Here is a 26,181-nt window from a genome sequence, read left to right as displayed (position 1 = left end):
TGATCCAGCAATTCCACTCCTAGGTATATACTTAAAATAATTGAAAGCAGGAACACAAACAGATACAGGTATACCAATCTTCATTGCAGTACTATTCACAACAGTCAAAAGATTAAAACAACCTATGGGAAATATCTACCAGTGGATGAATGGAAAAACAAAATGTGGTAAATATATACAATGGAGTATTACTCAGCCTTAAAGAGAAATGAAGTTCAGATACATGCTATGTGAATGAACCTTGGAAACATTATGCTGAGTGCAGTAAGTGACTCATAAAAAGACAAATATTGTATGGTACCACTTATAAGAAATACTTGGAATAGGCTAATGTATAGAAACCAGTTCATTAGAGGCATTAGGAGTGAGAAGGAGGGGGAAGGAAACACTGCACAGGGAGCACTGAGTGTCTGTTAAGGGTGATGGACAAGTTAGGAAATGAACAGTTGTAAGGACCACACAACATGATGAACATAATTATTATCACTGAATTGTACATGGAAAAAATGTTGAAATGGCAAATATTTTGTTATATATACACTTGCTACAACAAAAATAAAATCCGTATCTGCTAAAAGGATAAACAGTAAAAGATAAAATTGATAAATTGGCGTTCAGTTCATTAAAGTGAAAAACTTTTATGCTTCATACAACATCATCAAGTCAAAGAACCACCCAGAAAAATAGGAGGAAATATTACAAGTCACTTATCTGATAAGGGACTTATATCTAGAATAGATTTTTTTTAAACTAATTAATAAAAAGATATATAACCCAGTCGAGAAACAGGCAAAGGATCTGAACAGACATTTATCCAAAGAAGATACATGCATGGCCAGTAACCACATGAAAAGATGTTAACCTCATTAGGGAAATGCAATCAAAACTACAGTGAGTTCGGATCCACTAGGATGACTATTATCAAAAATATAGACAATGACATGCGTTGGCAAAGATGCAGAAAAAGTGGATCTCTCACACACTGTTGATGAAATGTAAACTGATGCAGCCATTCAAAAACAGTATGGCAAATGCCTCAAAATGTTAAAATAGAGTTCTCTTTGGTATCTACTTAAGAGAAATGAAAACATATGTGCACACAAAACAAGACTATCACAGCAGTGTTAGCCATGCCACAACACAGATGAACCTCCAAAACATTATGCTGAAGTAAAAAAGACCATATATTAAATGACTCCATTTACGTGAAATGACCAGCAGAGGCAAATTTAGAGTGACAGAAAGTAGATTAATGGCTGCCTAAGGCTGAGAGAGAAGTGACTGCTAATGGGCAGGAGGCTGTTTGGGGTGATACACATGTTCTAAGAGTAGATTATGGTGATGGGTACCCAAGTCTATAATTTAAAAAAAAAAAACTTTAAATGGATAAAATTTATATCTCCATAAAGCCACATTAAAAAAAAATATTTTGAACTTCTGAAGGACAAAATACTTCAAGTCCTGCCCCTCAGTTTTTCTACAAATGATGTTCTTATGATTTTTCAAATCTGCCACTGTATTGTGAGAATTGAGTCGTGACCCTGCAATGGTTCTCAGATTGTCTCATCCAGAGGTTCCTAAACCTGGGCCAAAGAAACCCAGGACGTCTTTACAACTGAGAGTACCAAATGCATGCGCCAACATCAAATACAGCTGATTATGGACTTCAAATGCAGATTCTTCTGTAACTAAAAATGCATTAAAATGTATTACTAAATTTATTTATTAAAAGAAGCTTTTAGTTACTGTCTTGGGTTTTTGAGAAGTTTTTGGAGGTTAAAAAGGGGGACTTTACTCTTAAAATTTTTCTAGTACAGACTCCTAATTTTGAGAAGTGGGAACAATGAGGTGCAGGAAGATAAAATGAGTTACTGGCACAGCCAGGCACAAAGGCACGCCCTCTTGAACCCTGAGCAGTGCTTTTTCCAGCTGACCACAGTTAGCATGCTAGTTGCCTCCAGTACCGAGCATCTGTTCCAAACAGGCATCACTCACCTGAAGGTAAATCTAGCTCTACTCCAATCCACGTCCCCTCCTGAAAGTCAGTCGGCCCAATATATCTCACGATGCCTGTTTTGTTTGTGCCGACGGTGACATATTCTCCCTCTTTGAGCCACTCTGGGACTTCACTGGCTTCTTCAGAGTCTGATGTCACTTCCAGTTTTTCCAGAGCCGGCCCCCCCCAGCCACTGTCACCTGCCCCTCCAGAGGCTGGCCGCTCCTCCTCAGTGCTAGAGGGGCAGCTGGACTCGCCACCAAGCATGCGAGTGAACGACTGAAGTTCCGAGGTTCTCACCTTCTGGATTCTGAATGGAGATGTTGGAGCAGGCGACTGACGTTGGAGGTTAGTAGGCAACTGTGGTTTGGAGATGTCTAGCTCCAAGGTGGTAGTTGGCATCATCTGTTCCTTTGGGCTTCGTGGCTGCCTGGAAGCAGAGGAAACTTTTCCTACAGTCTGCTGGCTAGGTAATTCCTTTTGGGGAACAGAAGTGGGAAAATACGCTGGCGTATCAATAGCGAAAGAAGCATTTGCCAGATCTTCATTCTGCTTCTCAGAGGAAACCAATCCCTTGGCCTTCACTACACCATTGCTGTTGCATTGAGCAGTTTGCTTTGGCTGGACTGGCAGTGATGGGAGGCTGGTCTGATTCTCCAATGGGGCAGAAAGGTGGCTCTCTGCACATGAAACAGTAGATGAAAATGGAAGGTCAGTCTCAAGGAGGGCCTGGCAGACAGGAGTCGGAGGGGAACTGGGTGCAGTTTGGGCAGCAGCATCAAGACCAGTGACCAGCGCATCTGAGAGAGTTGCTGTGGAAACACTGTGGGAAAAGTAACCACTGGAGGCCTCACTCAGGGGGCTGGGAGGACCTTCCTGAACTTCTTGGGCCTGAGTGTTGCTAAGAAATGATGGCTGGGAAGGCAGTTTGACTGGTTTGTCACAAATTTTCAGCACAGAGGGAATCTGCACAGTCGCTTCTGGTGCCACGCTAATTCCCACATTCTCTTGGTGAGCCTGGAACAGAAACGTGGGATGCATACTTGGTTAGAATTTAAAGTTTCCCAAAGAATTGAAAATGGTTTTGTTCTTGGTTGAAACATGGCTTTGACAGTGAAAAGAGCCGGACTTTAAAGTAAGACAGACCTGGTTCTATATCAGTTCCACAACTTATTTCTATATGACCTTGGCTTTTCATGTAATAAATACTGAGTGCCTACTATGTGCTAAACAAGCACTGTGCTATGTACCAGTACTAGAGTGCTGAACAAAATGAACACAGTCCCTGCCCCTTCAGTTTCTTCCACTTTTAAATAAAAAGAGACCCTGAAGTCTATTATACAGGGTTAGTGTGACACAGTAAGATGTAAAACTCCAGACTGGAGTGGCAATACTTGGTATACAGTATAATCTTAATTCCCCCATCATCCACCACCACTCTCCTGCCTTCCTTCTCTCAGGCTAATAACTTTGCTCCCTTGGAAACACAAAAGCCCTGCCCACCACTGACTTCACAAGGAGATTGTGGGAATCATTAAAAAGGCCAGAAGTGTTCCTTCTCCTGCAAAATTTAAATGATGATCTCATCACAGGATCTGAAAATGCTTTAGAACAGCTTTACCAGCTCATACACACAGAAAAATGACCTACAGGCTGCTGACTGATGGGATGTTCCTGGCCAGGAGTCAGGTAGAAGGACAGGAGAGAAGCTCCTGTGTGCCTCCAACTGCACCTCAGCTCCTTCTCTGCGATGCTTTCATTTGCACTGTTTTTGAAGGCTGATTCCATTTCATGGGTCAGGATACCTCTGACTCCTGAGAGACAGAGGCTACACAGCAGACAGCCTCCCAGGGAGGTGCAGAGAGTGAGGAGTGGGACAGCCTGGGGTGGCTGCTGCGCTTCCCATCACTATCTGTGAGTCACTCTGGCCAAGCATACACACAAAGCCCGTATTTCATGTGGGAGGGCAACAGCCACAATTTACCCAAATCCCACTGTTCCTGGGCTGCTGGTAAGGTATTCTTTTGCTTATAACCTGAGCCAGTTTTAGGAAGCTGGCAGATTATCTTTCTATTCCTGGTTCACCCTGACAGGGAAAAAAGAGAAAGCAGGAACAGCAAACGAGGGTGGTAAGGCAGAGCGGCGTGCCATTCAGAAAAAGAAATATGTTTTCCAATATTTACGAAAAGATTATTTATATTACAGGAATGGTCATTTTCCATTTGAAATACAGGATTTATTTGAACTGGGAAACAGCTGTGATGTATAAGTCTCTTACAGTTACTTGGCTTAACTCAGCAGTTTGATAAATCATGCATTTTCACGTGAACTGTCATTTATATTCCTGTTTCCAGGGGCCCTCCATTCCCCACAAGGCACACTTTCAGGGTAGGAAATTAACTGCATCTCTTGAGATTAACAGCCCATTTTTGTGATGGATCTCTAGGCTGCAAAATTTACTAAATCCAATAGATCAATAACTGTCAGCAGCATATATACTCTAAAAGATTAGGTGATACTTCAATCATTTTTCTTCTGCAACTTGTACATGTTTTATTTATTCTTTTCTATTTTATTTTTAATATTACTGGCCATGCAGAGAAGAATACACACACCAAACTATTATGAGACTAGAATCTGAACAATAAATATGGTCCTAAAATAGTATACATTCCATAATCATGATCACGTCAACAACTTCTCCAGGTAGGTCCTGTCCTGAGGGGTTTGCATTCTAGGGAAAATGCCTTAGGTTTACATGCTATTATTCCATTTTCTGCCACATGAATCCTTTGATGTAGTCTAGGAAGAATTATTATATTCATTTTACAAAATGGCCCAGAGAGGTAAATGGATTTATCCAAGACACCCAGTAAGTGAAAAAGCAGGGATGAGAGGTCAGATCTACAGTTACAATAAAACACAGATCAAAGATCAAAACAGCAGTACCTGATTGCACTGTTCTTTCCTGCTGACCCCAGTGCAGTCTCAGAAGCCCTCCATTAAAGCACTCCAGGTAACTGCTCCACTTGACTGCAGTCGATCTGTGAGTTGGAACTGTTTGGCATCTTTGGACTATACCCTAATCATCTAGAGGGACATTTCCAGAGACTTCTGGGAAAGCCAAGCCATGAGACCACCACCACATGAGCAGCAAAGCTGCCCTGAGCTGCAGGTACCATGTGAGATTAGGTCCTCTCACCAGCAAGGGGCTTGCTCTCACTCTGTCCCTCTGGTCTTGGAGCTCAAGATCAAAACTCCTGCCTCAGCAAAATGACAAACAGTACTCATGGGAGGGAGGTGGACAGGGCCACTTGCCAACCACCAACTGGTACTATCTACAATACCAAGAATTAAAAAGGGCCTTTTTGGAATGAGTGAAATTCATGGAGGTCTAAATCTTCTTTCCAATTATTTAGCTTTTTTTTTTTTCCTGTTGTTTTAATAAATAAAATTTTCCTATGAAGATATAGCATTTCCTAAGAGAATGAAAGCACAGTGGGAGAAAATAGATTTGCTATTCATAAGATTAGAAGTGCTGTTGATCTGTGGGAGATCATAAGAGACTATTTTCTCCCCAGTTTAGCATTAGTCTTTTCACGCTGATATCATGAATCAGAATGAAATGTAAAACTGAGAATTAAGCAAAACACTTAGAATAAGGAGACTGTTCTGTTTATAGAAATCTCCTTTGCCTAGCAGTGGGCTATTAAAGCAGCAGACTACATTAGCAGTCAAGCACCTAAAAGTTTAGCAATCATATGATTAACAAGTTGAAAATAGAAAAGTGTAACAAGGAAAATATAGAGGGAGAAGACAGTGACCTATATTATAGTTAATTATCAAAATGGGAGTGTTAAAATAAAAAGAACTCTGAGTGTAGATCAAGCAATTACAGCACCACCAGGACCACCCACTGTATGTGAGGCAGACACAGTAGGCAGACTGACTTACCTCCTCCATCCGGGTGACCCCGACATCCGGGAGGGCAGATTGCACCATGATTCGGGGCACGGGCTGAGAAAATAAGTAAAAAGGCAATTTAGACAAGAGCTTGGTGAAACTAAGGGATCAAGAGCAGCAGAACAGAGATGATTAGAGGATGTTGTTATTGAATAGCCTGGAGAGGCAATCAGGAGAACCCACCAGAGAATTTTTTACAATTTTCAAGAATTCTAACAAGTCATGCCAATTAGCTGTGCAAGTGTGAAGGGCTACATACCACACAGGAAACATAAGAAATAAGAAGCACAGCAAGGGACTACCCCAGGCAGGCAAACCAGGCACATGGTATAAACAGCAACAAATGGTGTTGCTTTATACACTCACACCCACTCTCACTGCAATCACATACACACAGGTTAACCAAAGGTGCACTATGACAGGAATTTGTAAAGAGAAATGACTGCGACTGGAAAGATCAGGAAAGGCAGCAGGTGGGATCCAAACCAAGCTCTGAGGGACAGGGAGAACTCGTGGCAGAGGAGGACTGGTGAAGGATAGCCCCAGGAAGTACGCAGAAAACAAGCCAGTTTCGCTGGAGCACAATTGTATGGCACAAGAGAGAGCAGTTGAGAATGTGTGGAAAGGCTTGGGCCTATGAAACTAAACTAATTATGCAATGTTGAGAGATAACCACAGATTCCAGAGCAAAGAAAGCAGAAGATCAGGAAGACTGATCTAGCAACAGACTGCAAATAATGGGAAAATATTCAAAGCCTATGCCAGGCAAACGTGCAAAGGGACCCCAGCAACAAAATAGGTAAGTTGTGATAAGAGTCTGAATTAATGGATCCAAGTAATGGATCCAAGTAATAACACAAGAGTGAAGGGAGAGGACTTCGTTCTTTATAGACACATGATTCGGGCAACATTAAAATTTTTAAAAATAATAATAATAAATTAAAATTTAAAAAAATAAAATATAATTAGAGCCAGGATAAGGAAAAAGGAAGCCAAAGGAAGAATCTGGTTTGCAGCTGTGAAGAATAGATAAAAAAAAAAAATCATTTTCTAGCTCCTGAGTTTAAAATGGCTGTTGTTGTTGTTAAGCGCTGTCGAGTCGTTTCCGACTCATAGCAACCCCATGCAAAGCAGAACGAAAATGGCAGTTGGACATAAAAGCAGACATGATTATCTATGGAAGAAACCAAGAATCCATCACTTCTGCCTTTATTCCTTTAACCTATCTTTGGCTCCTTTCCAGGACTCCCTTTCTCTAGTACAAGAGTTTGGGCCTATCTTCTGTGTACTGGGCTGACTGGAGTCTTCCCAACATTCATTTCCACCCGGAACCTCACACTGTGACATTATCTGGAAATAGGGTCTTGGCAGATATATATAGATCAATCAAGATGAGGTCATACTGGTTTAGAGTGTAGGCTAAATCCATAACTGGTCTCCTTATAAGAAGGGAAAAGGAGGACACAGACAGGGAGAACATAGCCATGTGATGATGGAGGCGGAGATTGGGTGACGCAGCTACAAGGCAAGCAAAGCCATTAGAAAATGCCACTAACAACTGGGAAGGGGCAAAGAAGGAGTTTTCCCTAGAGCTTTCTGAGAGAGTGTGGCTCTGCTGACACTGTAATTTCAGATTCCTAGCCTCCAGAAGGAGAGAGTAAACTTCTATTGTTTTAAGCCATCAAGTTTGTGGTACTTTGTTGCAGCAGCCCTAGGAAACTAGTATGCTCTATATGTTCCCCTTTAGAGAGGGTTCCATCCCAGTATAGCAAATACTCCTCGTCCACTCCAACAAAAGGAATCAAAATTGGGAATCTGAATTGTCTTCTGGCACAGGACAAGCTTCCATCCCCTTGTTCAGCCCACGGGGAACAACAGCTAGTTGTTATTCGATTATCTAATTAAAAATTCCTAGTAACTTAGAGTCCATATCCATAAAGTTTCCATTCTCTGCTCTGAGCACTCCAGTTCCTTCCATTTCCTGTGATGTAACTCAGGCTCTATGAATGCAGTCAAGACTCTCCAGACAGAATCTACAGACACTAAGGCTAGACCACCAAATTCTTGCTTCCTACAGAGGGGACCAAATCTTAACTTAAGGGAGAAGCTCCCACTAGGTACAACACAGCCTATATACCCGAGGATTAACTTTACAAGTACCAAATATCCTCATTTTAGTCAATGGTACCACTATAATAACTATGTTTTGGGGACTGCTTTAGGGGAAAAAAGTACTACTAATCTGGATGAAGGTAAGAGAACAGTGGTAAGATCTTAGGCAAGGCAAAGAGGAGAGATGGTTAAGTAGGAAACAAAAGAGATTAAGTCAAAAAGATGGAAGGTCCAAGCGAACTTCAGCCTCCATGGCCCTGAAACCACAAGAACTAGACAGTGCCTGGATACTACTCTTGACTTATCTAAAAGAGATCACAATAGAAGGTCCTGGAAAAAATTAGAGAAAAACATGTAATAAAACTCAAAATCATTAAAAAAAAAAACCAAGACTTACTGATCTAACAGAGACCGGTAGAACTCCCAAGACTGTGGCCCTTAGTCACCCTTCAAGCCTGGAACTGAACACATGCCATGGCTCAACTTTCAGCCAAACAACAGACAGGTCTAGAAGGTGAGCAATAACATCACCGAACACACTACTCAGAACAATCAACTAGAACAGATCAAAAGGTTAGCATTTGCCTAAGGAGGAGTTCAGAAGGCAGGAAAGGACAGAAGGACAAACGGAAGTGGGGAGAGTGCTGTTACACTGCAGGGACTGCAATCTATGTTATAAGACAAAATGTGTATGAATTGTTAAAAGGAAAATCAATTTGCTCTGTAAACTTTCACCCGAATAACAAAAAAAGTTAAATACACACACACACACACACACACACAGCTCTAGTGGCATAATGGGTAAGGCATTTGGCTGTAAACCAGAAGGTCAGCAGTTCAAACCTACTAGCTGCTCCACAGGAAGAAGATGAGGCAGTCTACTTTCATAAATATTTACAACCTTGGAAGCCCTATGGGTTGTGAGTTGGAACCGACTTGATGGCAGTAGATCTTTTTTTTTTTTTTTTTTTTGGTAATTGGGCAATCTACTTCCATAGTGATACTGCCTCAGAAACCCAAGGAGGGGTCGCTATGAGTTTGTTTTTTGGTTTCTATGTATTGTCCAAGGAGATAAACTAAAGAAATACATGCTTTACGCTACAAACAATGGGGAGCAACTATGGGTTTTTAAGGGAGTACTTGGGTCAGAGGTACATTTAAGAAAGATAACATGAATGGCCTCAAGAAGGGAAATGAGGAAGGACATCCTGGTGGCAGCAACATCATTCACATGATGAGGGCCCAGAAGGTCCTCGAGCCCCTACCTCAATTCCTCAACAAGAGATTTTTTCTCCTCAATTGCCTTGGTCTATATTCCGCCCATTTCTCCTCCAGCACTTCCCAGCGTCCTCCCCATATAACCTCTCTGCTTCCCTCCTCTACTGTAAACTCCTTGAGAATGGAGATATTTTCAAGCATTTAACCTCCACTCTACCATATAGTCCTTGAAGGGAGGCTATCACCTATCTTCTATTTTTTTCCCACAGTATCTAAAGTACCTGGTGTACTTTAGAAGATGTCTGGAATATTTCTTAGTAGAGGCAGAAAGTAAGTATTTTAAGCTCAAGCTCCAAAACACTTATATTCTTCAGTTAAATCTCATTTAAAACAGACAAGACTGAGGAATAATTTCCCCACTAAGATGATACTTACCCCATTAAAGCATAAAAATGTAAAAACCTCACTAAGGATGGAACTATAATGACCTAGGATGAAACCTTTTCTAAAAGGATATGATTTTTGCCCTCCTAAAGAGAGCATTGAAACAGAATTTATGACTCAGAATAATTAGAGAAATCCAATAGATCCTTAATAAATACTTGCTGAAATGAATTTAAAAGATTGACTGCTACAGTAAGCTGGAATCCAGGGCAACCCACAGGACTTCCTGACGCCCATAGCTCTTAGGATCTGACTTCACTGGCTTCAGATGACTAAGCTTAAGTTTTTATGTCTACCTCTCACAGGCTTCCTGCCTTCTCCATCCCTCTCAGTAACCACTTCTCACTCTGTCCTGGCTCCTCTTTCATTGATGGTGATCAGACAATATAAAGATGCCTACCCTCACCGCCCCCCCCACACCACTCAGATGAATTGGGAATCAGGAAACTGGTTGATTAAACATTTCTGAAATTGCCAAAAACTGTGTTTAAAATAAGATTAGATCAGTTCTGAGTAGGTCCTGAATATAAGGTCAGGTATTTCAACCATAGCTACTTCTATGGTTCAAGCATCAGTAACTTCATGGTGCTTCCCTAGGTAGTGGTGGCTGCCAGATACACAACACTGGGTAAGTGAGGCCACTTTCAACAGCATCAGAGTTGGATACTTCTCCAACAGAGGATATTTAAAAGGTATGCACTAAAGAGAGCAGGAGCAAAGACGACACACTGGTTGTGTATTTGTTGTTACTGAAGCTAGGTGATGAGAACATATGTATTCATTACACTATTCTATTTTTGCATATTTCAAAAGTTTTGATAAATTTTAAACACATACTATTCAAATAGAAAATCTTTACTGGATGGACTTTATAAGCTTTCACTATCTTCCAAGAATTAAGAGTACAATAGAAGAAAAGCTGAACAAATGATCAGGTCAGCTGACATTTTTCCAAATGTTGACAGAAAAAAAGTCATGCTATCCATTAAAATACTGCCCTATATGAAGAGTATCCATCACCCTTCTGACAGTTTGTCCTACTATGGTGACCTGCAAGTTGCTGGGATGCTGGAAGTTATGCTATCCTGTATTTCAAATACCAACAAGGCAGCTCATGGTGGACAGGTTTCAGTGGAGCTTTTGGACAAGACTAGGAAGAATGGCCTGGTGATCCATTTCTGAAAATTAACCAATGAGAACCTTACAGATCACAGGAGAACCCTGTCCAACTCACATGCTATTGTGATCAGTAGAGACCAATCACTGGAGGAGAACATCATGTTTGTTGAAGTAGCAGACCAGTGAGGGCAAGGGGAGACAGACTGCACAGTAACAGTAATGATAAAACTCAAACATTCCAGTAATCATGAGATTGACGCAGGACCAGGCAATGTTTTGTGCTGTTGTCACTATGACAGAACCAATTCAACCACAATTATCTATGAAAAAGAAAAGTGAGGTTCTGACTTTCAATATATAAAGTTAATTAAGACTTATCAGGCTTCACAATGTACAAGTCACTGACTTGTGGGAAACACAAATATGGGAAAGACATGGGCTTTGGTCTCAATAGACTGATAATCTAGTTTGGAGGAGGGATATGTATGAAAATAACTAAAACATAAAGGAATATGACAGATATTAGAATGGAAGTTCCAAAGCAAAGAGAATTCAGAGGAGGAAAGGAAGACAAGAAGAACAGATCCAGAGAACCTTGATGAGGGTAATTTTATTTTGAAACAGGCCTTGGAGAATGAGATTTCCTGAGGCAGAGATGAAAGAGCATTCTTTATATTTGAAGTATTCTCTCTTATTCACATCTCTACTCTGTGAAAAGCAACTCATTCTTTCAGGTCTTGGGAAAAAGAGAATGATCTAGCCTGACCAGCAATGGATAGAGTGAAACAAAAGGTTAGGACCATGTGGAGAAGGCCACATGAGCTTATAGTTGATTTTCATAGACAATAAAGGGCTATCAGCTGAATAAAGATGAAATAAGAGCTATGCTTCTATAAGATTAATTCTTAGATAAAGGAGATACTAAACTCAGGGAGACCAATTAGAACTTACTTCAATGGTTCAGTGGAAAGTTAACAAGTCTGAAATTGCATAATAAGAGGAAAAGGAAATGGAAATTAAAGTTGAGTGATATCAAGGATATTATTTAATACTTGGGAACAACTGGCTGTGGAGGCTGGGGAAATAAAAAGAGTCAAAAATGACTCTCAGGAATATGGGTGGTGGGTAAACGGTAGATGATGGTATTAGCAAAAACAATGTGAGTGTCTGTGTGTGCACCTGTGCATGTGTGTGTATGCATGCATGCAGGGGTGGAGAATACTAAGCTTAACTGTATTTGGCAATGGAGATGTTGAATTCAGCAACCTTACTTAGGGTACCAAAAATACCTACAAAGTATACTTAAATCTTAAGGGTGCCATTTGTCCTTCACACATAATAGCTTGAATTTCTAAATGTGTATTGTTTGCATTTTAATGCTCTTTTACATATTCCCTGAGCAGGCACTTGCCTCCTATTTCAGGAGCTCAAAACATTTCAGATTGTAAGTTCATTAATCCTTACGACACATCTGGTAACTATTAATAAAAATGACTGCAAAGTATTTTGCAGCTATAAATGTTAAGGAGAAGTCCCATGAGGCAAGTGAATGTAAGTATAATTATCTACATTTCACACGACAGAAACCAAGGCTCAGAAAGAATTTTCCTAATGGTTAAATGCATTCAGGTTGTGCAGTGAGTTAGTGACAGAGATGGAAAAGGACTGAGCTCTCAAGGGCCAGATGACCCTTCAATCTTCTGGGTCATATTGTCCACTGAGCATTGCTAAAACCTAACTGATGAGTACATTACAGACAACAGAATTGCTGAGAAATATTCCACAGAAAAGGTTATGGTCACTTTTCACATCATACTTAGTAATTTCTTCTTAACTCTGGCCTTCTTCACATGCCACAAGAGTATAGATTTTAATAGTTCAAATTTTATGCCATGCAAGCAAGCTATTCTGCAGGAATAGCCTGCAAGAATGAAGTCTAAACTCCTTAGTGTGGTTGCACCCTTCTACTACTTGTCATACTACACCACTCTGAATTCCCTGGATACACTGCTTTTCCAGACACTTACTTGTACTTTAAAGGAAACCCTTAAAGAATCTTGTGCTATGTGGTGAATACCTATTTGTATTCAAATGATTAAGAATGATCTAGTGTTCCTGAAATTGCAGGTAGAAATGCCCACTGCCTTCATTCATTGTTTCACCCCAGACATAAATGTTTTAGCATCTACAATAGCTTCTGTACTTGTCTATTTGGCTGTTTATATATCTGTAAGGGAGCCTCTCTAAACTGTAAGCTCTCTGAAGGGTTGGGATTGTATCTTATTCATCTCTGTATTTCCACATACAAAACATTAATGTTTGTAGAATGAATAAGCAAATAACACTTTACATGACACAAAGAAGGTTGCACTGTATAAACATAGTTACACAGATTTGGAAAAGAGATATTCTAAAATCTGGGCACAGAAACAGATGGGGAAGAGAGCAAGAGGTTGAAAGAAAAAAATAATGATTTTGTTTAAAAAATTGCACAATATTGGATTCTGATGCATTTTCCCTTGTTTGAAAATAAATCTCTCCTAATAATTACCCCTTAACCTGATTTGATAAATTCTTAAATGTCTAATGGAGGCTAAGTTAATGTGATCTTCTAAGTTTTTTTTTTTTTTTTTTAACAACTCTAACCAATTATTTAAATCCAGGCATAGACGATTATTTTTTAAAAGAATACACAAGATACAAGATTTAGGTTTTGCTGCAAATAAGGAATAGTCAACCTTTACTTTTCCTGTGGCTAAAGTAGGAAAAATATAAGAAATAAAAATTGGCAGAGGTGGTGCACATAACAAAATACTTCGAAATCTTTCAAAATGTTCTGATAAAAATTAACAGATGATGTATAAAATCTAACCCAGTTGCCATCAAGTCAATTCCAATTCATAGTGATCCTGTCAGAACGGAACTGTGTTCCACAAAGTTTTCAATAGCTGATTCTTCAGAAGTAGACTGCTAGACCTTTCTTCCAAGACCTTGCTGGGAAGGTGCTAACCCTTCAGTTACCAGCGGAGGACATTAATCATTTGCACCACCCAGGAACACCTAGATAAAATATGTAGTTTCCTAAAAATGAAGTTCAGCAATAACTGAATGATACAAGCATATATATATATATATACATATATATATTTAAGGATATGTTAAGTCAGAGCAAGAGTAGTTAGCCTGAAAATGAAAAATGGAGACTCACAGGAGAAAAAGCTGATGGTAAGCATCTAGCACTGATCTAGTTTCTGAATGACCAAGCCAGCTCCCTCTGTTCATGGAGCAGCCTGATGATTTACACTCTGACTTTCCAGGGTGGTCTGGACAGAGTGTGTTAGTCATAATGACGCCAGTATGTTAGTCCATCTGGCAGTTATATTTCTCATTTTAAATGGGTAACTTTGTATTTTAATTGATACATCAGTCCTTTGTTTGTGTAAACATGATCATCTCAGAGATTGCACATCTGAAAATTAAATTCTAGAATGTGATGATACAGTCCAGATGCATTCTCTAAGCAGTACTTACTACTCAGGGAAGTTTATTGGTTGGCCACCAGCTGGTCCCCAACAGAGACACCTTTACCCAACCCAGCACATGCCTCTTTCAATCAGTGACGTTAAGTATCAATGTGCATCAAGCATAGAAAGGTGACTTATCATTTCTGACCACTTTTAAAATCTCCCCTGAGGTCCTTATGCACTTCAATAGTCTTCCAGTTTTATCCTCTACAAAGCCACCCTCCAAACTGCACCCAGAGTGTGAGAGTTCCTACCCTGCTTTAAAGATTTCAATGATTCTCCATTGTCTATATATATATAGAATGCTCCATTCATATATATATATGAAAGGAATGGACAAGAAAAGGAAATGTAGATAGGTACTGTCTGTGTATTTCCACAACTTTATCTAATCCCTTCTTCACATATTTTACTGATTAATGCATATATTCTACAAATATAATCACTTGCTTATTTTTAATCAAATCCAGGGAAAATCTCTTAAGATCAGATCTGTGCGCTAAATTTTGCTTTTTGAATATAAATCTCATTTCTAAGGTTACCATGTCATCTGCATATCTCATCTCAGGTTGCTGATGAGTCTTCCTCCAATCTTGATGTTGTCTTCTTTCTCATATAGTCCAGGTTCTCAGATTATTTGCTCAGCATAAGATTAATTATGGTAAAAGAACACAACTTTAACACACATCTTTTCTGATTTCACACCATGTAGTATGTCCTTGTTCTTTTTGAACAACTGCCTCTCAGCTTACGTACAGGTTTCCCATGAGCACAATTAAGTATTCTGGAATTTTTGTTCTTTACAAATTATCCATAATTTATGATTCACACAGTCAAATGCCTTTGCATAGTTAATAAAGCACACATACCACTAAATGTATTTCAGTATTCTCTTTGCTTTCAGGCTACATCTATCTAATATCAGCAATGATATCCTTCATTCCACATCCTCTTCTAAATCTGGCTTGAATTTCTAGCAGTTCCCTGTTGACTTACTGCTGCAACTGTTTTTAAATTATTTTCAGCACAATTTTACTTGCGTGTGATACTAATGATATTGTTTGATCATTTCGACATTCTGTTGGGTCACCATTCTTTGGCATCAGCACATATATGGAAGTGAGCGCTTCCAGAGTTGCATCTGTTTGTTAAACAACTCAACTGACGCTCAGTCAATTCCTGGAGCTTTGTTTTTGCCATTGCCTCCAGTGCAGCTTGGACTTGTTTTTAAGTACTACTGGTTCTTCATCATATGCTACCTCCTGAAATGGTTGAGCATGGACCAATTCTTTTTGGTACAGCGACTCTGTGTATTCCCCCTTCCATCTTCTTTTGATGCTTCCTGCTCCATTCAATGTTTTGCCTGTGTTGTTGTTGTTGTTAGGTGCCACCAAGTTGCCTGTGACTAACAGCAACCCTGTGTACAACAGAAACACTGCCCAGTCCTGTGCCATCCTCACAATCCTCACTATACTTGAGCCCATCATTGCAGCCACTGTGTCAATCCATAGTGTTGAGGGTCTTCCCCTTTCTCACTAACCCTCTACTTTATCAGACATGATATCGTTCTCCAGGGAAAATTCCCTTGTGACAACATGACCAAAGTAGGTGAGATGAAGTCTGGTCATTCTCGCTTCCAAGAAGCATTCTACCTACACTTCTTCCAGGACAGATTTGTTCATCCTTCTCGCAATCCATGGAATTTTCAGTATTATTCACCAACACCATAATTCAAAGGCATCAACTCTTCTTTGGTCCTCCTTATTCATTATCCACCTTTCATATGCATATAAAATGACTGAAATTACCATAGCTTGGGTTAGGCACACCTGAGTCTTCAAAGTGACATCTTTGTGTCTTAACACTTGAAAGAGATCTTTTGCAGCACATCTGCCAAGTACAATATGAATTCTGATTTCTTGACTGCTGCTTCCATGGGTGTTGATTGTGGATCTAAGTAAAATGAAATCCCGGAAACTTCAGTCTTTTCTCCCTTTATCGTGACGTTGCTTACTGGTCTAGTTGTGAGGATTTTTGTTTTCTTTATATTGAGGTGTAATACATACTGAAGGAATTTTTTATTTTCATCAGTAAGTTCCTCAACTCATCTTCACTTTCAGCAAGCAAGGTTGTATCATCTGCATATTGCAGATTGTTAGTAAGTCTTCCTTCAATCCCTATGACATGTCCTTCTTCATATAATCTAGCTTCTCGGATTGAGTAAGTATAGTAAAAGGACACAACCCTAACACACACCCATTATTACTTTAAACCATGCTGCACCCACTTGTTCTGTTAGAATGACAGCCTCTTGGTCCTTGGTCTATGTACAGATTCCTCATGTTCTGGAATTCCCATTCTTCTCAATGTTATCCACAATTTGTTATGATCCATATAGTCAAATGCCTTCACACAGTCAATAAAACACAAGCAAACATCTTTCTGGTATTCCTTGGTTTCAGCCAAGATCCATTTGATATCAGCAAGGATATCCCTTGTTTCATGTCCTCTTCTGAATCCAGCTTGAATTTCCAGAAGTTCCCTGTAAATACGCTGCTGCAACTGTTTTTGAATTGTCTCCAGCAAAATTTTACCTGAATGTGATATTAACAATATTGTTTGATAATTTTCACATTCTGTTGGATCATCTCTCTTTCAAATGGGCATAAGTATCTATCTCTTCCAGTCAGGTGGCCAGGTAGCTATCTTCCAAATTTCTTGGCATAAATGAGTAAGCGCCTCCAGCACTGGATCCATTTGTTGAAACATCTCAATGGTATTCTGTCATTTCCTGGAGCCTTGTTTTTTGTCAATTCCTTCAGTGCAGCTTTCACTTCTTCCTTCAATATCATTGGCTCTTGTAGCATAGTGCCTAAAGCATTTGACTACTAACCAGAGGGCTGGCGGTTCAAACCCACCAGCCACTCCTTGGAAGGAAGATGAGGCAATCTACTTCCATAGTGATATTGCTTCAGAAACACAAGGAGGGATCGCTATGAGTTGGGTCCAACTTGATGGCACATAACAACAACAACAACAAAATCGCTGAACATTGACCAATTCTTTTTGGTACAGCGACGCTGTGTATTCCTTCCATTTTCTTTTGATGCTCTCTGCATCATCAGTATGTTACCCATAGAATCTTTCAATACTGAAATTTAAGGCTTGAATTTTTTCTTCAGTTCAGCTTGAAAAATGCCAAGCTGTTCTTCCCTTTTTGTTTTCTAACTCCATTTGCACATTTCATTATAATAATTTACTTTGTCTTCTCCAGCTGCCCTTTGACATCTTCTGTTCAGCTCTTTTATTTCGTCATTTCTTCCATTCACTTTAGCTACTTCCCATTCAAGAGCAAGTTTCAGAATCTCTTCTGACATCCATTTAGGTCTTCTCTTCCTTTCCTGTCTTTTTAATGATCTTTTGCTTTCTTCATGACATCAGTTCTTGATGCCATCCCACACCTTGTCTGACCTCTAGTCACTGGTGTTCAATGCATCAAATCTATTCTTTAGGTGGTCTCAAAATCCCCTTAAGTGGGATATACTTAGGGTCATATTTTGGTTCTCTTGGACTTGTTTCAACTTTCTTCAACTTCAACTTGCATATGAGCAATTGATGGTCTGCTGCAGAGTCAGTCTGTGGTCTTGTTCTGACTGATGATATTGAGCTTCACCATCACTTCTTTCCATAGATGTAGTCGATCTGATTCCTGTACATTCCATCTGGCGAGGTCCATGTATTTAGTTGCCATTTATGTTGTTGATAAAAAGTATTTGCAATGAGTAAGCTGTCTTGCAAAATCCTATCATGTGATCTCCTGCATCCTTTCTATAACCAAGGCCATATTTTCCAACTACCGATGTTTTCAACTTTCGCGCCCCAAAAACAAAAAAACAACACTCACTGCTGTTGAGTTGGATCTGACTCATAGCGACCCCTCCTTGAGTTTCCGAGTAGGTATCACTACAGAAGTAGATTGCCCAACCTTCCTTCCAAGGAGTGGCTGGTGGGTTTGAACCTCCAGCCTTCTGATTAGCAGTCAAATGCCTTAAGCACTATGCCACCAGATCACCAGTAATAACCAGTACATCTAGACTACATGTTTGGTCAATTTCAGACTGCAGAAATGGGCAGAAATGCTCAAATTCTTCATATTTGGCTTTGGTAATTGGCCACAAATCTGAATAATCATACTACTAACTGATCTTCCTTGTAGGCATATGGATATTATCCTATCACTGACAGGACTGTGCTTCAGAATAGAGAATAGAGTTGAAATGTTCTTTTTGACGATAAATGCAACTTCATTCCTCTTCAATATGTCATTCCCGGCATAGTAGATCATATGATTGTCTGATTCAATATGGCCAATACCAGTCCATTTCAGCTCACTAAATGCCTAGGATGGGAGCTCTGGTAGCATAGTGGTTAAGACACTTGCCTGCTAACCAGACGGCTGGCGGTTCAAACCCACCAGCCACTCCTCGGAAGGAAGGTTGGGCAATCCTACTTCCGTAGTGATACTGCCTCAGAAACCCAAGGAGGGGTCGCTATGAGTCGGGTTTGACTCGACGGCACATAACAACAACAACAACAATGCCTAGGATATCAATCTTTATACGTTCCATTTTATTTTTGAAAACTTCCAATTTTCCTAAATTCATACTTCATACATTCCATGTTCCAATTATTAATGGATGTTTGCAGCTGTTTTTTCCCATTTTTATGTCATGCCCCAATAGAAATGAAGGTCCCAAAACTATTACTCTATCTATGCCATTAAGGTTGATTCTACTTTGAGGAGACAAGTTTTCACCAGTCGTTATTCTGAGTGCCCTCAAACCTGAGGGGTTCATCATCCAGCATTCTATCAGACAATGTTTCATGGCTATTGATAGAGTTTTCCAGAAATTTATCAGACAGTGTTTCCCTACTATACGTAAGGTTTTCAGTGGCCATTTTTTTCAGAAGTGGATGGCCTCATCCTTCTTCCCAGTCTGTCTTCATCTAGAAACTCCACTGAAACCTGTCCATGATGGGTGACCCTACTGGTATTTGAAATACTGGTAGCACAGCCTCCAGCCTCACAGCAACATGCACAGCACCACAGTATGTCAAACTGACAGACAAGTGGTGGATTTTGCCCACTGAATCCTTCAATATTGCAACTTGAAGCTTCAATTTTTTATTTAGTTCTTTCATCTTGAGAAATGCCAAGAGTGTTCTTCCTTTTTGATTTTCTGACTCCAAGTCTTTGTACCTTTCATAATACTGTACTTTGCCTTCTCAAATTTGCTGAAAGTAAAGAGGACTTGACGTACTTACTAACGAAGATCAAAGACTACAGCCTTTAATGAATTACACCTCAGCATAAAGACAACAAAAATTTCACAATTGGACCAGTAAGCAAGCAATATTGTGAAAATCAGAAGATATACTGAAGTTGTCAAGGATTTCACTCATTGATCTACAATCAACATCCATGGAAGCAGCAGTCAAGAAATCAAATGATTTTCTACATTGGGCAAATCTGTGGCAAAAAGATTTCTTTAAAGTAGTAAATATTTTGTGACATAAAAATTACAGAAAATTAAATTTCAGGGTCTAAAAGTTTTATTGGAACACTCAGTCATTTGACATATTGTCTACGCTTTCACACTGTAGCAGCAGAACTGAGTATTTCAGACAAACACTACATAAAAAAGCATAAAATATTTTCTATCTAAACCTAAGGAGTTTTGCTGACGTAGTGCCTAAGGCATCTGACTGCTAATCAGAAAGTTGGCAGTTCAAACCCACAAACCACTCTGCTGAAGAAAGATAGGGCAATCTACTTCTGTAAAGATTTACCACCTTGGAAACCCAATGGGGATCACTGTGAGTTGGAATCAATTTGATGGCAGTGAGGTTATCTTTTTGGGAAAAAGATAAGGCAGTTTGCTTTTGTAGTGATTTATAGCACTGGAAACTTGATGGGGCAATTCTGTCTTACAGGGGTGCTATGAGGCATCTGACTGCTAACCAGAAGGCTAGCAGTTCAAACCTACCAGCCGCTCCTCGGAAGGAAGGTTGGGCAATCTACTTCTGTAGTGATACTGCCTCGGAAACCCAAGGAGGGGTCACCATGAGTTGGATCTAACTTGACAGCAGTGGGTGGGTATGAGTCAGAATCACAGCTTGGTGGTAGTGGGTTTAGACCTTCACAAAAAGTTTGCAGCCCCAAGTTTAGAGAAATATACAAAAGTATATAATGTCAATTCCTGAAAAATGACTGGCAGAATGAGGTCACTTCAACCTGTATACTGCCTCAGAAATACTTTTATTTGCTAGAATGAATTTCAATAATAATTCATTATTTTTCAGATCATCTACTAAACTTGACTCTGAAGTTAATTTTTTCAATTGAGTTTTCCTAAGTAAGTCTATGTAGGAGCTCTGTATTTCTGGATAAGAGCCAGACAGCAAAATGTTGTAATTTTGGAAAACTAAAATAAATATAGAAGTCCTCTAATAATAGTAAGAATGCCTAAGAATTCATCACTAAAGCAATTTAATTCAAGTAATTTGAATTGAATTAAAAAAAAAAAAAGTTTATGCTCCCAAAGACCCGTGCAAACTTCCCTTTCTTAATTCAAGAAGAAGTGAATGTAGCATACATATATACACATATTTATTACGTGTGGTATAAATTAGAGGAAAAAATGTTCATACACATTAAATTTTAAATAACCTGAGAGATTATGCAAAACTGAGACTAGACAACAAAGCATACATCCTTTATTATTTTGTGTAGTTAAGATAATGAAACCATATTCAAAATGCAAGGATAACCATTTATGTAGTTCTTTTCATCAAGGGAATCCCTATGTGACTAATCTAAATAACATCCTGTGTACAAGGGAAGAATTAGTTGTGTTTGTTTTTCCCTGTTTTATAGATGGAGGAATCAGTGTAATGAATGATGGAATAACTATGCAAGCATCTTTTCAATTAGTACAGAGATGTACAGGGGACTTCCTTTTCTATCCCAAGACTATACCTTCTAGAACACTGGAAGCTATGTTCAAGTAGAAGAAAAATATCCATGTGGTTGATAACCAGAACACAGGCTACTGAAAAGGTGTGAAGAACATGGAAATAAAGGTAGGTTGGAAACGTGATTGTGCTTTTGGTGGTGCAAATTAAATCTGAACATGAGCTGTTCAGGTCTTCAGATTAATCAAAGAGGCCATTTGGAGTCCCTAAGTTTGAAGTACATAAATAGCGCTATCTGAAGACAAACTTCTAGATACATGAAAAAAGCTATTATTCCAAATTAATTCAATCTAACTAATTAGAGAGCAGGAAGTTCTTTCAATTATGTGCTGTCTGAGAAACACACTTGAATATGAGTACAGATTTCATTAATTGCAGTTCATTATTTTCCAGATTAGTTACTAAACGTGCATCAGAAGGTCAAAGACAGGCAATTTTGTCAGCTGCTACCTCCTTCAGTGCAGTATCTTTATATTTCTGGAACTCAGACAGACACTGATTACAAACAAAAACAAATCACCATAGAATTAGAGACACAAGTCTTTATGAATATGTTCAAACAAAGGATTTAGTAAAACTAAGACTCATTGTTCTTAAGCCTTCAGAATAAACTGTTCACTTCTATCTTACAAGAAAATATCCATTAATCTTTTCAAATACTTTAAGTATGCAATATTGAAATTTAATGCCAAGACAGTAACAGCATCTTATCTAAAAATCTGCTGATTCAAAAGTAGAATAAACATTAATTTTTTCATTAAAGTTTCACTATGGATGTATGTCTGTATATGCTTTCATAAGGGAGAGAATTAAACAATCTTGTTTGAAAATGTCAAGGGCACTCTAATTAAAAGTTTGGTTTTTTTTTTTTTAATAATCATCATTTCTTGATTACACAACTTCTGACTGTTCTACTTAACCTAACAATTAAAATATGGAGAATGACTAGTAAAGAAAGCTCGATTCTATTCCTCTATTCATACCTGAATTATTTTTATATTCTCAAGAACTTTCTATTTTTAAAACATAGGAGTGACAGAAACCCCACTTTTTTTTTTTAGAGAGAGTACCTTGCCATCTATAAATCATTTTACTTATTCACAGATGTTAACATTCTCTTTGTTGATTTCATTTCTATCATTCTATGACTTTCATCCCACTGCTTTAGCAGAACCATCCTTAAACAATTCTTCACCTTCTTTGGTGTTTATATCCCTTGAATGCTTATGCATAGGCAGCTCTCTTGTCATTGTTTGGTGGAGCTAAAAGTAACTCTTTAATCTTTCCTCATAAATCATTTTTTGATGTTCTTCTCTGAAATAACTCCAATTGTTCAATTCATTTCTAGTAGTAATATATCCAGAATCAAGTGCAGTAATCAAATTGTATTCTAATAATGCCAAAGAGATCCAGGGAAAGGTGAGGTGGCATTTATATACTTTAGTGAGGTTTCTTCATGATTGTAACTTTGTTTCACAAACATAAAAAGGAAGTAGTTTTAATATTTTACATCAGAGTAAGGTATGGAATGAAGAGATAAATAGCTTTAAAAAGGATGAAAATGATGGCAAACATTGATTTATGGTGGATATGAGTAGACAGACTTAATAATCAGGTATGCCTAGGCAGGGGGGAGTATGCCCATGACCATATATATGATTAACAGACAATGTTTCTACATGCATATTTGTATGTGCTCTAAGAATGTCAGGATTTCTAGTAGAGCTGACAAGGGACAAGGTTGTGGTGGCTTCTTGGCCACAGCCAGCTACCCTGAAGGAGTGTGATAGCTGGAGCTGTGTGTCAACTTGGCTGGACCACAATTCTGTGTGCTTAAGCAATTGTGATGTGGGTTATTCCTATAATGGGGTCGGACGTATATGTTTTGAGCAGCCAATCCATTGAAAGGGAGTTTCCCTAGGGGTGTGGCCTGCTTCCAACATATTTATGGACATCCTGGGAAAGAGACACTCTTCTGTGGATCGGGATCCTGTGGTGCCACCTATCACAGATTGTTTGTCTGTGAGCAAACAATCCACCATTCGGCCTGGAGATCTTGGATTCATCATTCGTTGAAGTCAACAGCCAGTATACTGCCTGCCAACCTTGAGCTCGTCAGACCCTGCAGCTGTGTGAGTCAGGAAAAGCCTCCAGCTTGACATTTGATCCAAGAACTTGGGACTTGCCAGCTTCTAAAAGTGTGTGAGCCATTTTCCTAAGATACATTTCTCTTTCTCTATATGTATACATAAGCTTTACTGGTTTTGCTTCTCTAGAGAACCTAGTCTAACACAGGGAGCAAGCAGTTGGACCTGTGGGCTTGAGACCTTGGTCCCAGGGGCATCAAGCTCAATTAGCGTAACATACTACACAAATACATTGTTCTACATCCTACTTTGGTGAGTAGCAGCTGGGTCTTAAAAGCTTGCAAGCGGCTATCCAGATGCAACAATGGGTCTCTCCTCATCCACAGCAAAGAAGAATAAAGAAAACTAAAGATTCATGGAAACAATTAATCCAGGGGACTAGCAGACCATACGATCCTCAGCCTATATGACCATGAGAGCAGAAAAACTAGATGGTGCATGGCTACCACTGCCAACCACTCAGAGGGGGATTGGTGCAGGAGATCCTGGATAGAGTGGGAGAACAATGTGGAACAAAACTCAAAATCATAAAAAACAAAACAAAGACCAAGTCTTCTGGCTTGATAGAGCCTGGTGAGACTCCTGAGACTATGACCCCCAGTTATCCTTCAGGTCTGGAACTGAACTCACTCCTGGGGCTTCCAGCTAAACAACAGACAGGCTTATGGGGTGAACATTTACATCAGGTAGACACACTCATTGGAGAGACCAATCATGGGAGAACAGAAAGGCAATGTTTGCACAGGTAGACAGCTCAGGGGGCAGGAGTACATGGGAGGAAGGGCACAGGGAAGAGGTAGCTACCAGGAGGAAGCAGGAAGAGAACTGTCACACTAAGGGGAATTGCAGTCAGTCACAAAACAAAATGTGTAAATGGCTGTATGGAAAATGAATTTGCTCTGTAAACTTTCATCCAAATCACAGTAAACATTTTTTTTTTAATTTAAAAAAATATTAAGGATGAAAGAGAAAGTAGAGCGTGGAGTTGAAACAAGAGTGTGCTACTATAAAGGTCTGTCTGGTTACTATGTACTGTCTGTATCAATCCCAAACCATTTTAGAGTTTTCTTTTCTTTTTTTGTGTGCTGTTCCAAATTATAAACCTTAGGCAAGTTTACTATCCATTCATTGTTTCTAAGTTTTAAGCAGTATCAACATCAATATTCATTCCTTTCTACACAAAAAAAAATTGATCCTAATTCCTTTTAGGCATATATACTGATTTGCATCTTGGGGGTACTATCTCTGCTGTTATTCTAAAACCTTCAAGTTTTCTATTCTGAGTGTTTATGATATCTTTAATGATTTCTACAGGCCACAGCAATTAGTGCACTGACAGGCTCTAGCAGCAAATAAATATCAGAATCAAAATGGAAAGCAAGGTTCAGGGTATTTTCACATTTCTTCAAGCTACTGACAAGCCATGAGATACCTCATACAAGCCAAAGTCTGCCAAGGAGCAAATGTTTATGGCACAAAATGTTTATTGGCATTTACTTTTTTTTAGGCTTAGCAGGTTGACCATACCAAAACAGGACATGGACACAGTGCCATTTTATTTCTACAATGTATCTAACAAAGTCTATCATAATCTTTTTGGTAGGAAGAAAAAAGAGGAGTCATTAAACACATATAGCTGAAAGGTGTTTATTCATAACTCTGTAACTTTAATAGTGATTTCTAGTTGCATATGAAGTGTACCGTGTCAGACTAGTAATGATTAATATTTTGTTCATGATTCAAATGCAGACTATGCCCTTCCTTAAAAAGTGTGAAGAGAATAAGCTGAAATGTATGTATTCTTTCTTTAATAATTACTGAAAAATACCTTGATGTCCTAGGAATGCTAAATCAAAATCAAGATATTTTTAGAACTTTATTTATATTTTTTAAACATCAATTACATAACATGACAATGAAAAGAACTGTATTGACAAGAGTATAAACAAATACGCGAGCACAAAATGTGTAAATGCTAATTGACCAGAAGAACAATGAGCTAATACTTTGTCAGCAGCTTTGGGATTTTCAATCCTACACAGTCCAAAAAAAGAACTGGTCCTGGACTTGACTTCTGGAAGATAACCTCCAAATCCTTGGAATATCTTGCTTGGTAAGAGCATCTTTGTATTATCTGGGGAGTTGGGCCATGTCAGATGATTTATGCTAACAATGTGATTTATGCCTGAGGCCCTGGGACACAATGTATCTGTTTGAAATATGGAGACTGAATAACCAAAGTCAGTCATATAGGCACCCCATGCCTATGGAATTGACTCCCAATAAAAACCAGGGACACTAAGGTTTGGGTGAGTTTCCCTGGTTGGCAACATTCTGTATGTTTGTCATACATCATTACTGGGAGAAATCAGTACTATCCATAAAACTTCACTGGTACAGGACAACTGAAAGCTTGTAACCTGGCCTCTCCCAGACTCTGCCCTATGAGACTTTTACATTCTACCAAAGCACAAACCTGCAAGTGGTCTTGAGGATCCCTGACAGAGTACCACATCTTTCTTTCTTTCTTTTTTTTTTTTTTTTAATTGTGATTTGGGTGAAAATTTACAGAGCAAATACACTTTCCATACAGCAGTTCACATACACTTTGTCTCATGATGTT

The 26,181-nt window shown here is 39.0% G+C and overlaps 1 protein-coding gene across 1 annotated transcript in view; it reads right to left on the bottom strand.

The window, feature by feature from the left end:
- KIF13B (kinesin family member 13B) overlaps nt 1-26,181 on the bottom strand; it is a 351,480-nt gene that overhangs the window by 6,438 nt on the left and 318,861 nt on the right. Inside the window, exons 38-39 of the mRNA XM_007938771.1 lie at nt 5,951-6,013; nt 1,996-3,013 (exon numbers count right to left, since the gene is read on the bottom strand). Coding sequence (XP_007936962.1) covers nt 1,996-3,013; nt 5,951-6,013 — 1,081 coding nt within the window. The remainder of the gene's footprint in view (nt 1-1,995; nt 3,014-5,950; nt 6,014-26,181) is intronic.

The sequence above is a fragment of the Orycteropus afer genome, unplaced genomic scaffold (genome assembly GCF_000298275.1).
Source record: "Orycteropus afer afer isolate SDZICR_OR568_19922 unplaced genomic scaffold, OryAfe1.0 scaffold00053, whole genome shotgun sequence".
Taxonomy (NCBI): Eukaryota; Metazoa; Chordata; class Mammalia; order Tubulidentata; family Orycteropodidae; genus Orycteropus; species Orycteropus afer.
This window is presented reverse-complemented; position numbering and strand designations above follow the sequence as displayed.